Source organism: Felis catus, chromosome C1 (genome assembly GCF_018350175.1).
Source record: "Felis catus isolate Fca126 chromosome C1, F.catus_Fca126_mat1.0, whole genome shotgun sequence".
In the NCBI taxonomy this organism is placed as follows: domain Eukaryota; kingdom Metazoa; phylum Chordata; class Mammalia; order Carnivora; family Felidae; genus Felis; species Felis catus.
Genome location: NC_058375.1, coordinates 187094136 through 187110915, shown reverse-complemented (window position 1 = coordinate 187110915; position 16780 = coordinate 187094136). Strand labels below are relative to the sequence as shown.

The window sequence follows — 16780 nt, the reverse complement described above, 5'->3', positions numbered from 1 at the left end:
AGGCAGAGGGAGAGAGAATCCCAAGTAGGCTCCATGGTCAGTGCAGAGCCCAACACAAGGCTTGATCCCATGACCCTGGGATCAAGACCTGAGTTAAAATCAAGAGTCAGAAACTCAACCGACTGAGCCATCCAGAGGCACCTTGGGTTTTTAACATTGCATAAATTATACCATATTGCATATATTCACTTATTTGCTCAACATTTCTTTCTTTTTTAATAGACTTCTAATTTCATTTACCATCTTAACAATTTAAAGTGTTAGCCAATTTGACAATAAGTTATATTTAAAAAAATAAAAACGAGGGGCGCCTGGGTGGCTTGGTCGGTTAAACGTCCGACTTCGGCTCAGGTCATGATCTCACGGTCCGTGAGTTTGAGCCCCGCGTCAGGCTCTGGGCTGACAGCTCAGAACCTGGAGCCTGTTTCAGATTCTGTGTCTCCCTCTCTCTCTGACCCTCCCCCGTTCATGCTCTGTCTCTGTCTCAAAAATAAAATAAAAACGTTAAAAAAAATTTAAAAAAGAAAAAAAAAGAAAAACGAGAAACAAAAAAAAAAATAAAAAATAAAGTGAATAGTTCTGTGGCATTTAGTATATTCACAATGTTCCCATTCACCATTACCCTGTTCCGGAAAGCATGGTGTTGTAGTATATATGACTGAACCAATCGAAATTGCCATATTTGTTTCTGACCTTTTTTTTCCCCCTTCTTACAAGCAATAATGCTCTGAAAGTTATCCTCCAAGTCTCCTGGTGCATGTGCAAGATTTCTTTTGGGGCATAGACCCAGAAATGGAAATGCTCGCTCACGGTGTATGGACATATTCAACGTTTACAGATATTGTCAAAGTGTTCTCTAAAGTGATTGTGTCAATTTACATTTCTCTAAGCAGTGTTAATAGAATTCCCTTTGCTCCATATCCTCACCCATACTTGCTACAGATAGGGGTTTTTTTCTTTTCCTTTTTCATTTCATATATTTTGCCCATCTAACTGGACTGTTTAATTATTTTATAGAATTGTAGAATATATATTTTATATACATTTATATATATTTGTATATCCCTTATCAGTTGTATATGTGGCACATAACATTTCCCAGTTTGTGGCTAATATTTTAGTTTTTCAATATTGTTTTTTTAATTTTTTTTAATGTTTTTATTTATTTTTGAGACAGAGAGGGACAGAGCATGAGCAGGGGAGGGGCAGAGAGAGAGGGAGACACAGAATCCGAAGCAGGCTCCAGGCTCTGAGCTGCCAGCACAGTGCCTGACATGGGGCTTGAACTCACAGACTGTGAGATCATGACCTGAGCTGAAGTTGGACGCTTAACTGACCGAGCCACCAGGCGCCCCTTTCAATGTTGTTTTTGATGTTTATTTTAAATTGTTAAGAGGAGAAAGGGAGTTTCTGCTTAGACAAATTCACAAATAATAGATTTACAGGGAGGTAGTAAATTAAAAAGTGGGTTATCTAAGATACAGCTCCAACCTTTTAGCTTGAGATCACAGAAAATTCTTTCACAAAACCCTGAGCTTAAAGGTACACTGATCCGACTGTGTGTGACATTTTTCATGTTGTTTGGCATACATTAGGGCTTCAGGTAAGCTAGAAGGAGCTAGGAATGGGGAGAGAAAGGCACAGGCTGTGCCAGAGGCAGACACCCTGCACACCATAAAAATGATAAATCCTCAGCAACAGGAGAATAGAACAGTTTGTCGGTATTTACATTTCTATGTATGGGTTACGGGTCTTAGATTTACTGTTGCCTGGGCCCTGCAAATGTTGGATCAGGCTTAGGATGGGAGAGGGGTGAAGGTAGGTCTTTTCTGATCCATTTTAATCCCCCTCTGCCTACCACCACCCCCCCCCATCCCCACCTTCCAGCCAGTTTAGCTGGCTTGCCAGATTGTAGGGGTTTTTGCTTCTGAAGACTCACACCTTGTGTGAGGAGACTATGCCCTCAGACCACAGGAAGTGCCTGGACGTTTAAGTTCTCCTACCTGGGGCAGCTCTTAGCAGAGGATGGAGGCACTAAGGGTTAAGGGAGGATGCAAAAACAGTTCTCTTGCTTCCCGTTGGGTGGGGAACTCTGAGGCATAATTTTCGCTTTAAAGTGCTCCGTCCTGGCCACGCTGAGATAAAATGTGTGGCCTGGCCTGCCTTCTCCCTTTCTCTGTCCCACCTCCCACCCCCAGCAGGATTCTCTGGAGAGCAATTCCTGAACAAATATCTTGCATACACTCAGGGTCTGATTCTGAGCACATGACAGAAGATCCACCTTTAGGTGTTTCAGTTCTGTTTTGGAAGGAAGAGAAATTACAGCATGTTTTTGTGCTCGGGGGAATGATCTGGGAGAGAGGGGACAGTTAATCAAGCAGGAGAGGGAGGAAGGGCTATGGGAGTGGTGTCCTTGAGTGAGCAGGATGAGCTAATCCCTGCCCAAGAGGAGGCACTGACTCTTGGGAGAAGCACAGACAGGAAGGTGCACCCATTGTTGACAAGAGAGAAAGCAGCCAATAGGGTTAGGGTGCAGGTGGATCAGGAGACTCGGTGGTGGATGGTGGAAATCTTTTCTGATTACCTCCCTTAGTGAAGTGAGACTATCAAATGAAAGTGAGGAGAATGGAGGATGATAGAGGTCTGAAAAGACAAAAGATGTAACACCGGCTGAGAAAGCAAAGGGTGACATAACCAGGGAAACGTTACAGGATTCCTGAGAATCACTAAAAGCCTGTTTGAGGTTTGTGGTCATTGGTTTTGAATGAGACAAGTCTGCAACATTGTGTGTGTGTGTGTGTGTGTGTGTGTGTGTGTGTGTATTAAGCTTTTATATATTTAATATGAGAGAGACAGAGAGAGAGAGCAGGAGAGGGGCAGAGAGAAAGAGAGAAATCCCAAGCGGGCTCTGCACTGCTAGCACAGAGCCTGATGCAGGGCTCAGGCCCACAAACTGAGATTATGATTGGAGCTGAAACCAAGATGCTTAACCGACTGAGCCAAACCACCACAACCAGGAATTCTAGTACAAACCTGCGGTAAGCAGGCATGTGTGATTAACCACAGTTTAGACTCTGCCCTGTGATTAGGACCAAGGGAAAGGCAAGGGTATCGAGGGTGGGTGCAAGAGAGTGAGTTCAATGATGACATGTGGACTCCAGCTGGGTAAAGAAGGAGGGAAGAAGTAAAGGGTGGTGTTGGCTTTGGAAAGATGACAGATAGGGTCAAAGGACTAACCAGAGGCCCCAGTGGCACTGCAGACTGTTGGGAGGCACTGCAGTGTCACTGCAGACTGTTGGCAGAAAATGAGATGGAATGGTAGGAGGTGGCTATCATAGAGAGAAATGTTTGCAATTGAAACTTGGGTGGAAATATTGGCAAAGACAGAGTTTACTGGATGCATGACTAGGAGGATATGGTGGTTACGCTGATTTAAAGGTGGTTGGGAAGCTCAGGGGCAAATGCAGAGTGAAAAAATGGGAAAGTGAATGCCAAAATGGAATTATAACCGAATTAACTCTTTTTCTTTGTGTGTTATTCTATTTCCCAAATATTCCACAATGTGCATATATTACTATATAAGCAGAAAAAAAAGTTATCAGGTAAAATCAAAGATATTACTCAAAGATAAAAAGGAAAAAAAATCCCTTTATTTTATTGGTGAGTCAATTACTACTATGTACAAGTACCCAGTCCACAAAGCTCATAAAGTTATTCCCGTTCTAGAGTTGTACCAGTACTTCCAAACATCTAACAGAATCATTTAAAATGAGACCAAATGACAGATACGAGTTTCACAGTGTATGTACTCTGTTTCCAAAAAAGCCTACTTTAAAATACATATATATTTGTACTTGCTATATTTGCATTTGCATTAAGAAATCCTGAAATTATCTCTGGGATGCAAAGGTGGGAGGACTGGGCATTTAGTGGACAGAAATGCAGGCAACACTTATCTTGAATACCTCTTTGTATTTTCTTATCGTTGAACAATGTAAAGATAATACCTATTCAAAAATAGATTTAAAAAGTAAAAATTAATACAATTTAAAATTTTTAATAGAAAAATCCTCTTTTAAAAATTCATATATGCTAAAGTTATGTTATAAAATGCTTCTTTGTATTAGCAAATCAGTCTTTCTTTAAACAAAGAATTTCCCCTAGCACTTTTTTAAAAGCCTTCCATTTTTAGGAATTCAGCTACTGTTCAAAGATACAAATGTGATATTCACATCCTTAAAAGCAAACTGCAGACTTTTTTTTTCCCTTTTTAATTTTAAAGTGAGCAGGGGAAAGGGGCAGAGAGAGAGAGAATCTCATGTAGGCTCCATGCTCAGTGCAGAGCCCAATGAGGGGCTGGATTCCACAACCCTGGGATTATGACCTGAGTTGAAATCAAGAGTCAGACGCTCAACCGACTGAGTCACCCAGGTGCCCCTGCAGACTTCTGAGGAGAGCCAGATCCTACCAGAAAGAAAGCTAAATAACTTGTCACATGAAACATGTACTTAACCAGAAGAGAGTTACATGTTTTTGGTATGGCTCCAGAGTTTAGAATGAGAGGCAATGGATTTAAGTATGTTCTAAGCAGGTAGATTCAAGTCACCACAGGGAAAAGAACAATTAAAGCTGTCCAAAAGTAAAACCAGGCGGCAAGATTGCAAATCAGGAAACACACAGGATTGCAATTGTTCCACTAACAGCTGTAAGACTTTAGTAAGCCTTTTTACACCCTGAAGGCTGGACCATGGGTTCTCTAGGGTCCTTCCAAGCTCCCCAGTCCATGGCTTTGTATGTAGTGTGAGTTCTCTCTGTTGAGAGTTAAGCAGTGGTTGAGGGATGATGGTCTAGGAGTCTATCATGGCTTAAGAGGATGAACTGGAGCAGGTTTCAAATAGATTAACCACTGGTGCCTGACAGTAAATCTGAGGACCTCTGGCCATGGACCCCAATCCATGCTACATTAAAAAGCTCAATGCAGGGGCACCTGGGTGGCGCAGTCGGTTAAGCGTCCGACTTCAGCCAGGTGACGATCTCACGGTCCGTGAGTTCGAGCCCCGCGTCAGGCTCTGGGCTGATGGCTCAGAGCATGGAGCCTGTTTCTGATTCTGTGTCTCCCTCTTTCTCTGCCCCTCGTCCGTTCATGCTCTGTCTCTCTCTGTCCCAAAAATAAATAAACGTTGAAAAAAAAATTAAAAAAAAAAAAAAAGCTCAATGCAAAGTTCATCACTTTCTATGGGCACCAGGATGTGAGCACAAAAGTTGCTCAAATATGATTATGCAGAAGAGCCAGGATGCATCCCTATTAATTTTTAAGATTATCACCAAAAAGGAATTACAACATTTCAAAGTGAAGGTGGAGAACTCATAGACCCTGAGAATAACTCCACAAACATCTAAGGACCCAAGAATTCTAACGTTGAGAACAACCTCACTAAATCACTCATAAAGTATCTGACCTAGATTTTGTGAATCAAATATGGCACAAAAGTTATCTACAAAATGAAGTAAACTTCTAATTTGGTCTACCTCAGTGGAGACTTGATCATTGATTGATAAGGGGCTGCTATTCAGCAGCATTCACCATAGTGTTATACATACTGGTCAATGTGTTTTGATTGGTCAGTAACCATATTGTACCAGCTGCTTGTATGTTTGAATTACCTGAGCACTGGCTAAGGGAAACCCTGGTGATATCACAACTGCCCACTGCCATGGTGAAACCTTGTAGCAGAGGCCACTAGGATGCTGTGGTGACTAGTATCTCTAATAATAATCAACACCAAGAGTATCATTATTAAATAACTAACATTTGTATAATATTCTATTAAAATTTTCCATGTCCCTCATTTTGTTTGGTATAAGCCAACTTTTGAGAAAAAAAAAGAAAACAAAGAAAAAATCTAACTACAGCTCTTGTAGGTTGAGCAAAACTAGGCAAAATATACAGAAACCTCACTGGGTCTGCACATTTCTTTCATAAATGTCTGCACAGACAATGGCGGTAGTCTCTGCTGAATAGCTGTGACCAAATCACTTGCTGTGCTCCACTCTAAATTATCACACACGTGGGCGCGCGCACACACACACACACACACACACACACACAAGACGAGGGAAAAGTGTGTAGATGCTCCATTTAGGAGAAATGACTGAAGGATGACTGTACTCCTACTGTCTGCATAGGCGTGTGACTTACAGTCATAAATGTCTAGTGACCCCTAAAGTGCCTGCTGGAGAACTCTGAAAAGAAAATTCATGGGAAAGTTTCCTGATCCTAGAACTTAACCTTGCACAACCACTAAGTTCCAGCAAAACAAAAATACAAAATAGACCACAGGACCGGGACTTACACATAAAACCCCAAATGTTGCTGAGGAAGGAGAGTTCATTAGCAGTGTTTTGTCCAGCTGGATTCAGAACCAAGAGCTAGCCTGCTGCTGCCGGGGACATTGTGAATCAGTCCGGGGAAAACCAACATTTCCCTAAGAAGACATCGGTGGGTATTAGTATTGATTTGTGGCTGAAATTCAGCTGGAATTAGACACAAAGGAACTCAAACTCTATTTCCGTTAGGTGACTGCCAGAGGTATCTGCCACGTAAAGGTCTTGTATATACCTCACAACAACTAGATTTAAATGGATTTATATATTAACCTATCCTTATCTTAAATAGGTAATTTTTCTCTACTTTATAGATAAGGCTCAAAAAACTAGCTTGACTTAGTGTCTCAGAGCCAGAAAGTCACAAGGCAAAACAGAAACCAAAGGCTTCTATCTCCAGATTCTTTGCTCTTTGCTTTGTACCACACCATCTTTCACTTGCAGAGAAGGACTATGAAGTGGCCAAAAGCTGTGTATATTCAACTGGGGAAGGACTGTAATCACCAGCTGTTCGCTTTGACTTGTATATACAAAGGTTCTGGAAGATCATTTGACTTACACGTTAATAATTACAAAATCAGGCATCACTGAGAGTTATTCTTCTTCATTCCTGGATATCTTTCATGGATGTCTACATATCCAAGGAAATGTTCCTAAAAACCCCTGTTATGTCCCATGACATTCCAGTTCACTCAAGTGGGAAATAAAACCCTGTAAACAATAACTGGCTGGGGGACTATAGCAAATCACTCTGCCTCCTTGGGCCTCAACCTCTTCATCAATAAATAAAGGCCTTAGGTACAGGACTTTCAATCTCCCTCCCTTAGAAAATAAAAAAGAAAAATTCCTCTTGAAATTGAAAAAAAAAAGTTCACATACATAAAGATATTCAAAACCTTAATGTAAAAAGTAGCAAGGCTTCCATACAGAACCACACTCCCCACCAAGGCACAGCCAGACAACTCTCTAAGGAGAGGACAACAACTTCTGTGAATAGCTTCATCCCTAAGGCTGTCTCTCTCCTCAATTCTTTGGGCCAGAGAAACAGAGCATGTTGGAGACAAGGCAGGGGCTGTTGGCTTTAGTCAGCACAGTGCAGCCACCAAAAGAACCTCTGGCCAAGAGAGAGATGCTATAGTGCAGACTGAGTCCTGATTCAAGCTTCACCTGAAGCCAGCACTACCCAATTGTGTGTTTTCAGATGAATGAGGCAATAAATTCCTTTCTTTGCTTTGGTTGGTGTGATGTGGGTGTTCTGTCATCAGCACCTGAAAAGTTCTGATCGACACAGAATTTAACCTCAGCCTGTAAAGTCTCTGATCCCAGAGTGGCTGAGTTGTCTCTCTTCATACTGAACTATCATCTTCCTAGAGCCAAACCTGTTCCCAACCCAAGATAAAGAGTTCCTGTGGGAACACCTTCGTTATACTAAAGCTGGAAATGGGCATCATATAGACAAAAATTTCACCCCAGCAGATGTGTAGATGAGAAGTCTTAGGAAGTGGAGAGCAGAGAAAGGGTCAATGAACCATGTGTGATCTCATCATTATCCAATGTCCAAAACAAGGCTATGCAAAAGGGACACAGAATGTTCACAAGGGGTGGTCATACAGAGAGGAAATCAAAGCTCAGTTGAGGTTAAGAATAGTGGTTCTTTAGAGCTCAAAGGAATCTTAAAATGTATCTGGTACTACCTTTTACCTCACAGATACACAAACCAAGGCCAATTGCTTTTTCTCAGGGCACAAAACTAATGCCAAGACTACAACCAAAGGCTTCAATAAAGAAAGTGTTCTAACAATTAGACTTGTCAAAAATAAAAAAAAAAATTTTTTAAGAATTTGTTGAATCAGAAAATAGGGCATTTCCTATTAGAATGACAGGCTCACCATCTATCAATGATTCCTATGGTGGGTGGGAGATTGGAAGAGATGACCAAAGTTTCCTTTCAAGTCAAAGAGTCATTGAGAACTCTCTACTACAATAAAAGTTTTTCCTGTGGCACAGGGAATACTAGTTTTTTCCGTAGTGTATAAGCAGGTTGGGGCATCTGTCTCTTTGTTCCTTCTTTGTTTGCTTGTTGACTCACATCATTGTTGACAGCAGTGAGGATGGATAAGATATCTTCATGTCTGCAGGCAGATAAGAAAAAATATTTTCAATCAGGAGACAGAAATCACATACCAGGTCATACAAAGAAACCCTAAAACATGTGGCTTCTTCCTAATCTAACAGGGCAAAATTCTAACTGGAATCCTGTCAAATATAAAGAAATTCTTATTTTGAAATTAAAAAAAGAAACGCTAAATTATACAAAAGTTTTCAATATTACATTTAATGTTTAAGAACATTATAATAGACACATCTTGCATTTTAACTTTTTTTAGTTTATTATTTATCTTGGGGAGGGTGTAGTGGGAAAGAAATTGAGAGACACAATCCCAAGCAGGCCCTGTGCTGAGAATGTGGAGCCTGGTGTAGGGCTCATACCCACAAACCTTGAGATCATGACCTGAGCCAAAACCAAGAGTCGGATGCTTAACCGATTGAGCCAGCCAGGTGGCCCTCTTTTTTCTTTTAAGCAATCTACACCCAACATGGGGCTTGAACCTGACCCTGCGATTAAGAGTGTCACGCTTTTCTGACTGAGCCAGACGGCTGCTCCACAACTTACATTTTAAGGTCATTGGTCCACAAAGGAAGGTTGCATATAATTATTTTTCCATGTTTCTCCTCCAAGCTGGTGGATATAGACAGACACACAGACAGACAGATGATTGATAGATAGATAGATAGATAGATAGATGATAGAATAGATAGGTAGGTGATAAAGATAGAGAAGGACTCTACTATTTTTTTTTTAAGTTTATTTTGAGAGAGAGTGCACATGTGCACAAGTTAGGGAGGAACAGAAAGAGAGAATCCCAAGCAGGCTCCGCCCTGTCAGCACAGAAAGCCTGACACAGGGCCCAAACCCACAAACCATGAGATCATGACCTGAGCTGAAGTCAAGAGTTGGACGCTTAACCAATTGAGCCACCCAGGTGCCCCAAGGGACCCTACTATTACTAATGCCCTCTCTATTCTTGGTTTGAGGAGGATACAAAGATAAACATGACACAAATTTCTAGGCACTTCAAATGCAGACATGAAGCATGTACCAAATATGGTATATACACAAAATGCATACTATAAGGCAGAATGTGATCAATACTATATGAAAAGTGGGCAAAGTTCCACTGCAAGTTCAGAGGAAAAAGAGCACTTCCTGGATTCCATACAGGAGGTAGCTTGTGAGCCTGGGCTTGTAGGACACTTAACATTTACCAAAATGTTCCAGAGATGGGCAATTCATACCACTGGGGGGGGGGGGGGGAAAGCAAGGCTCTGGAAATAGAACTCAGGTTTGAAGCATAGTTCCATCACTCGTGGACCCGTGTGGTCTTAGGCACAGTCACTTATTTCACACTAAATATGCCTCTGTTTTCTCAGCTGTAAAATAAGGACCATAAGAATACCCATTTTAGGGACTGCCATGAGAAGTAAATGAAGTAAATTTATATAAAGCACATAGAAAACTGGCTATAATATTCCACTGACCATCATTTTTATTATTATTAATATTGCCACTACTTATCCTCATCATCATTGCTATGTTCAAGGGACAGCAGGCCTTGCCTGGTTCTTAGTTCTTACATCCTGTCTCACACCAGCTGTTCTCTCTGCCTCTGGATCTTCCTGTGGCTGACTCATCACCACTCAGTCTCACTTGAAATATCACCTCTACCAAGAAGCCTTCTCAGGTATCTCCCTGCCCCATTCTCTACAATATCTTGTTTGCTTTCTTCACAGCAGGTATCACTTCCTGAAATTATCTTATCAATTTAAATATTTACCTTCTTACCTTTACTTACTCACTGGTCTATAAGCTCCATGGAGAAGACATTCTGTCTCCCTTATTCATAACTTACTCCTAGCCCCTAGCTCGGTACCCAGGACAGTACGCACACAGTAAGTCCTTGATAAATCTGCCTTGTCCTCAAAGTCATAGGACATTGGTTTTTGATGGCTATGGTGGGGATGGAGGGATTAATGAAGAAGATGGAAAAGCTAAGGTTGACTCGAGGTTCCAATCCTGAATTCCTAGTTCCGAATTCCCAGAACACTTTGACCATTCCTTAAAATGTGAATTCAGGAGAAGAAGGCAGATAGAGAGGGCTGGAAGATGAATTGAGGACTATGCATACTGAATATGAGCTCCAAGGACAACAAGGAGGTGGGATGTCTGGTAGGCTGCAAGAAATGTATTGGACCGACCTTAAGAATGAGATTCACTCAGTCATTCATTGGTCCAGCAAATATTTATCAAGCTCAACAATATATCATCAGGTACTGTGTCAAGTGCTAAGGACATAAAGTTGAATGAAATAACTCTGCTCTCCAAAAACTCAGAGATTAATGGACCAGAGATGGCAACTTTGGAGACATTTTCATGGAGGTCAAGCGGCCTCCAGGGTATAGCTGAAGCTGCCCAGAGCTATAAAGAACATAGAATGGGGTACAGGGCAGAACTGCAATGAAGGCCCATTTCCAGGGTACCAGGTAAGGAGCACGTGGTAGATACAGATGGAAAGTTGTCAGAGCAGTGGCAGGAGATCAAAGGTATAATGCCAAAGGCAATACATAGGCACTCGGTAAACATGAGTGACTGATAAATAAATGAACAAATAAAAGGCCCTCTTACCTTTATTTATACTGTTTCCTTCTGCCCAGCATTTCTTTCATCTCAATTATTTACCTAACATCTATTTGTCATCTCTAGAAGCTTTCCCTGATCCTTCAAATCTGGGTGAGGTACTAGTTCTATGTGTTTCCATAACACCTATGCTGTATAATGTGTATTTGCCACAGGGAATGCTCTTCCCCCATCTATTTTTTCTATCTCTTTAGACTGTGAGCAACTCGAGGGCAGGGACTGTTTTTCTTTTTAATTCTGTATCTTCCTTTCCAGTTATATGCTAGTGCTCAACATAGGTTTATTGGATGGATAAATGTTTGGATGGATGGACAGATGTTTGGATGAATGGATAGATGGATGATGATGAATGGATGGATAGATGGGACAGATGGATGAGTAGACTGATGGATGGATGGACAGATAGATGCATGGGTGGGTATGTGAAGAGACAGACGAACAGGTAGGTAGATAGATGGATGGACAAACAGGTAGGTATATAGTACAACTCAAACATCTCACCTTGGGACCAAGTTCTTCAGATTATTATACAGAGACTGAATATACCAGCTGCCTTCCTCTACATGCCGAAAGGATACATAGCCAGGGACAGTGGCCAGGCCAAGAAGGAAATCTGCATCACTGGGAACACTGGCCAGAAGGGAAGGGGTAGGAGGTGAATGCTCGGAATTTACAGCATCTGCTTCAATGGATACAGAAGGTTGTATCTCTTCACCCTGACAGGCCTGGATAAAAAAGAGTTTGGGTTTATGAGCCAGGCCAGGGCACTGCTGGGCTGTGAAATGAGACATGATCTCCCGAATGGGAACAAGGGCCTCATCTGAGGAGTAGACAGCTCCAAATTTCCCATGGGTCAGAACACAGAACACAAAGCAATCTCCATCAGCATGGCCTGGATGACTCTTATATTCCTTCAGAACCTCATCTAGACGTCCTTTGGTCACATTATTATATATATGTACGCTGAACCCCAGCCACTGAAACACACGCTCCAAGCACTCTGTTAAAAAAAAAAAAAAAGGAAAGAAAGGGGAAATAATAAAATGAGATAGAGTAAAATGAAACAAAATTAAGGGGAGGAACAATGTTAATAGTTATAAAACTTGCACAGCAAGTAGCCTGAAGCTTGGGTTTTTATTTTACTTTCATAACAATAAAATTTTATTATTTACCTACCTTCTTATAGTACCCACAGCACTATCACAATGGTCCTGAGAGTCAGCAGAGGCCACAGTTTAATCCTACTTCACAGATGAGGAAGCCAATGCCCAGGACTCACCCACAGTCACAAACTACTTTGTGGTGGAGCCACAGCTCAAACCCAGTTTTTTTGTTGCTGATGCACCATGCTTTCCCCCAACCCACAGAGCTGTACATGGTCAGGGACTCCTTTTGCTCTTTCAGCAGATTGGTAATACCCCAAGTGCTATGGTCTTCATGTTTGTGTCCCCCTAAAATTCATATGTTGAAATCCTAACCCCCAAGGTGAGGGTATGAGGAAGTGGGGCCTTTGGGAGGTGATTAGATCATGAGGGGAGAGCCCATAAAGAGACCCCAGGAAAAAAAAAAAAAGAGACTCCAGAAAGTTCTTCTGCCATGTGAGGACACGGCACAAAGACTGCCACCTAGGAAGCGGGCTTTCACCAGGCATCAAAATGTCAGAGCCTTGATCTTGGACTTCCCAGCCTCCAGAACTGTTAGAAATAAATGTGTGTCATTTATAAGCCATCTAGTTTATAGTATTTCATTACAGCAGCCCAGGTAGGCTAAGACACCTGGGATATACAAGAGGCTTAGAACATTTATATTATCCTTACATTTAAATTTTTTTAATGTTTATTTATTTTTGAGACAGAGAGAGAGGGAGAGAGAGACAGAGCATGAGTGGGGGAGTGGCAGCGAGAGAGGGAGACACAGAATCCAGGAAGGCTCCAAGCTCTGAGCTGTCAGCACAGAGCCAGATACAGGACTCCAACCCACAAACCCTGAGATCGTGACCTGAGCTGTAGTCAGATGCTTAACCAACTGAGTCATCCAGGTGCCCCATATCATCCTTACATTTAAATGGAAGATAGGGGCGCCTGGGTGGCTCAGTCAGTTAAGCATCCAACTTCAGCTCAGGTCACGATCTCGCGGTCCGTGAGTTCGAGCCCCGCACTGGGCTTTGGGCTGATGGCTCAGAGCCTAGAGCCTGCTTCCGATTCTGTGTCTCCCTCTCTCTCTGCCCCTCCCCCGTTCATGCTCTGTCTCTCTCTGTCTCAAAAATAAATAAACGCTAAAAAAAATAAAATAAAATAAATGGAAGATAAAAAATTACAGAAAGAAAATATGAAAATTAAAAAAAAAATGATTTTAAGATCCCCAACTTGCATCTTATAGACTATTCAGACTTTCTTACCAGCATCTCTATGAGTCCCTGGTCGATCTGAGAGTGAGGTAAAGCTGTGGTTATTGACAACAACACAGTGGCCTCTGTGCTTCCGATCCATTCTGTACACAGTTGCTTCCTTGAAAGAAGAAGAAATAGAATGACTTATTAGGGAATCCTCATTTTAAGGGTTTAATGTTTCTAACCAATCACTTCATTTATCAGTACCAAAGGCTGAGAGTTCTCAAGGCTATGGTCCTGGTCTAGAATTACTCAATTAAGTCCAAGGTGAAATGCCAGGTATTGATTAAAATTCAGACTTCATTTGGTTTGACTGCAGAATGTCAATTAGCAGTGTTAAATAACAGAATATGTAATTTAACTTCAGCAAATCAAGAGCTTATGCAAAAGCATCTTCCTTTCTGTTTTCTTTTTTGTTTCTGTGTTTTTTTAGAGAGAGAGAGCTAGCACAAGCCAGGTAGAGGGGCAGAGGGAGGGAGGAAGAGAGAGAAAGAGAGAGAATCTCATAAGCCAGGTAGAGGGGCAGAAGGAGGGAGGGAGAGAGAGAGAGAGAGAGAGAGAGAGAGAGAGAGAGAGAGGGAATCTCAAGTGGGCTCCACGCTCAGCACAGAACCCAACGCAGGGCTCAATGTCACAACCCTGGGATCGTGACCTGAGCCAAAATCAAGAGTCAGACTTTCAATTGACTGAGCCACCCAGGCACCCCACATCTTCCCTTTTGGATTAGCAAAGTGAAGGAAGTATAAGTAAGGATCTAACAAGACAATAAAGATATCAAATGTTTGTTTCTTTTTCAGATGGTAAGATTCTGAAGTGATCTGACTCCCCCCGAAAACAGAAAAGTCTCTTTTGTATAGATCACAGTGAGAATTTTAAAATACGTGCAATTATTTCTGAAGGTTATTGTAAACAGCATATAATTACAAGTGAGCTGAGTTGGCTCCAGTGGGACCTCTGTGTGGCTGAAGGGATCTCCTAAAAACACGGTATATCATACAAACAGCTCTGAGCCCTCAAAGTCATTAAGGGATGGACCCTAGCTGGAGAAGACCTTTGTGCTGGTTTCAGAAGTTAAAGTCTCAGCAGTTTCTCCCAACATCTCTATGGAGACCAGGGTTTCTCTGTCGCCTTAAAAGAGAAGTTCTCAGATTCTTCAAATATCTTTCCCCAAACATTTAGATTTCCTTACAGAGGATGGGTTAAGAGTCAAGATCATGTGAATCAGCTAAAGTATTTCTGGCAGAAAGCTTGGCTAGGTTGAGGCAGTATCTATCTGTTACTGAATATAGACAGGCTGGACGGACACCAGGAAGAGGAGGGGGAAAAACAGAAAGCCCAGAGAACCCAGTCTGGGTAGGGCAAAAATCAGACCACAGCCCAGAATTCATTTAGTCATGTCTTTGGCATCGGCTAAAGATCGCATTGCTCTGAAGTGTTCCTGCAAATTTCTTGGTTCCTCTAAATATGAATCCACCACAGATGAAGCCAGTGATGCGTTGTCACGTAGCAATACAGGAAAATGAAACTTGAAACTTTTCTTCTCCCACATCCAGCAAGTTTTCAGTAGAATCTAGCAAGCTCTGCCCTTGTCTCTAAGGCTTGAGTTAGTTATTAACTATAGTTAAGGGTCACTCCTGGGTGCACAGCTCAGGCTGAGTGAATCCAGCATCCCCAGACCATAGAACACAGCCAAAAGGGGCCAAACTTCAGCTGTACACAGCACCTATAAATTCCTCCTCACCTTGGGAGAAGGTAATACTGCAAGAAAGCCATGTTCAAACTTCCAAACCAGAGAATTGCAAAACTGAAAGAAACTCACTTATTTTTCAGAGAAGTGAAGCAATCGCCCGAGCGCCTGAAGCCACACTGTGTTAGAGCCAGGTCTTCAGAGGGTGAGCTCTGGAGTCAGACTCCTGGGTTCAGACCCCAGTTTCACTAGTGTGTCCATTTAGGAAAGTACTACATCTGTTGAGTCTCCACTTCCTTGTCATTAAGTGAGAATAACAGTAGTACCTACCTCTGGATTGGAGGATTCAATGAGATAAGCCCTAGAAAGCTCTTAGGACAGTGCCTGCCTAGCACATAACAAGTGCTCAGTAATGGTAACTCTAATCAACATTGTATCACACACTTTCCTGCTTAGGCAGAAAGCAGAGATTCCTGGGAATGTGAAGTGTTTGGACTCTGAAGTTTAAATTTCCAGAAAAAAAAAAAAAAAAAAAAAAAGGAATGGCCTCTGATAAACTTTACATATCACAGGGAGACTACACCAAAAATGTGTTCATAAGCCGTTTAGCTCTGTAGCAGATTCTGTAATATTTTCCTAAGGTTATGATTTTGGGGCAAAGATCCAAGGCACTAAATACATCATTGCCAAGTCCCTCCCCCTGTCATCTCTCACTCTGAAAAATACAAGCAGTATCTGGAGCCACACTACACCAGATGTTCCCAGAGTCAACATTCTGCTCTGTCATGCTGGCCTGTGGGTTTCAGCCCTACCAAGTGTTCCTTCCCTCCTTACAGAGGGTGATCTAATTCTGAAGGGTAGAGGGAGAGCAGATGCCAGCATTCCCCAGATGCTGTGGTGCAAGGGTTTCAGAGTACAAACCACCCATTTCTCTCCATTCTCCCACAGAAAAGCCTGGTAGAATCCATGCCTGAAATGAGATAAGAAATGAATTCTCCACTAATTTGTTACCTTTCTCCCTCAAAACATCTCAAATTGCTTGGTAACTGTCATATGTTTCTATTCCTGCCATACTGATCCAAGTTATATAAAGTGTATTAGAAACATCTACCATAATTCCTCATGGGCTGATCTTGCCCAGAAACCCTCTGTTGAGGAAACAGGAAATGAATGAAATGCAGGAAATCCACACAGTTAGGATGAGAGTCAAAAAGCTGGACTTGATGCAAAGAACAGACACTTAATCCCCAGCAAGTTCAGCAGCAAGTGACAAAAGAGAGAATCATCTCTCTCCTTTCAGAGGAGGAGGCTCACAAAGACACAGTGGCAAAAATATAATATGACATATGCACAAAGATATTTATTCATTGCAGCATTATTTGAAATAACGAAAGACGAGAAATAACTCTAATGTCCACCACTAGGAAGTGGGCGAAAGAGCTGTGGAGCAGGATGCAGAAGATAATTTCTGTACAGAAGATCCTGTTACATGAAGGAAGTCAAGCGAAAAACAGTATTTTAATGGGGCACCTCATTTATAATAAAGGGGACAGATGGCTGGGTT

General features: G+C 41.9%; 1 protein-coding gene across 4 annotated transcripts in view; it reads right to left on the bottom strand.

Moving 5' to 3' along the window:
• Positions 1-3628: 3628 nt before the first annotated feature.
• Positions 3629-16780, bottom strand: part of CASP10 (caspase 10) — a 56969-nt gene continuing 43817 nt past the window's right edge. For 2 of the 4 annotated variants that reach the window (XM_045034265.1, XM_045034266.1), the window contains 3 exons: positions 13539-13647; positions 11642-12140; positions 3629-8516 (listed from right to left, as the gene is read on the bottom strand). In XM_045034265.1, the coding sequence (XP_044890200.1) occupies positions 8363-8516; positions 11642-12140; positions 13539-13647 (762 nt within the window). In that variant the 3' untranslated portion in view covers positions 3629-8362. Of the gene's footprint in view, positions 8517-11641; positions 12141-13538; positions 13648-14580; positions 14658-16780 lie in introns of all 4 variants that reach the window. The other 2 variants (XM_045034268.1, XR_006583475.1) reach the window with 2 other exon arrangements.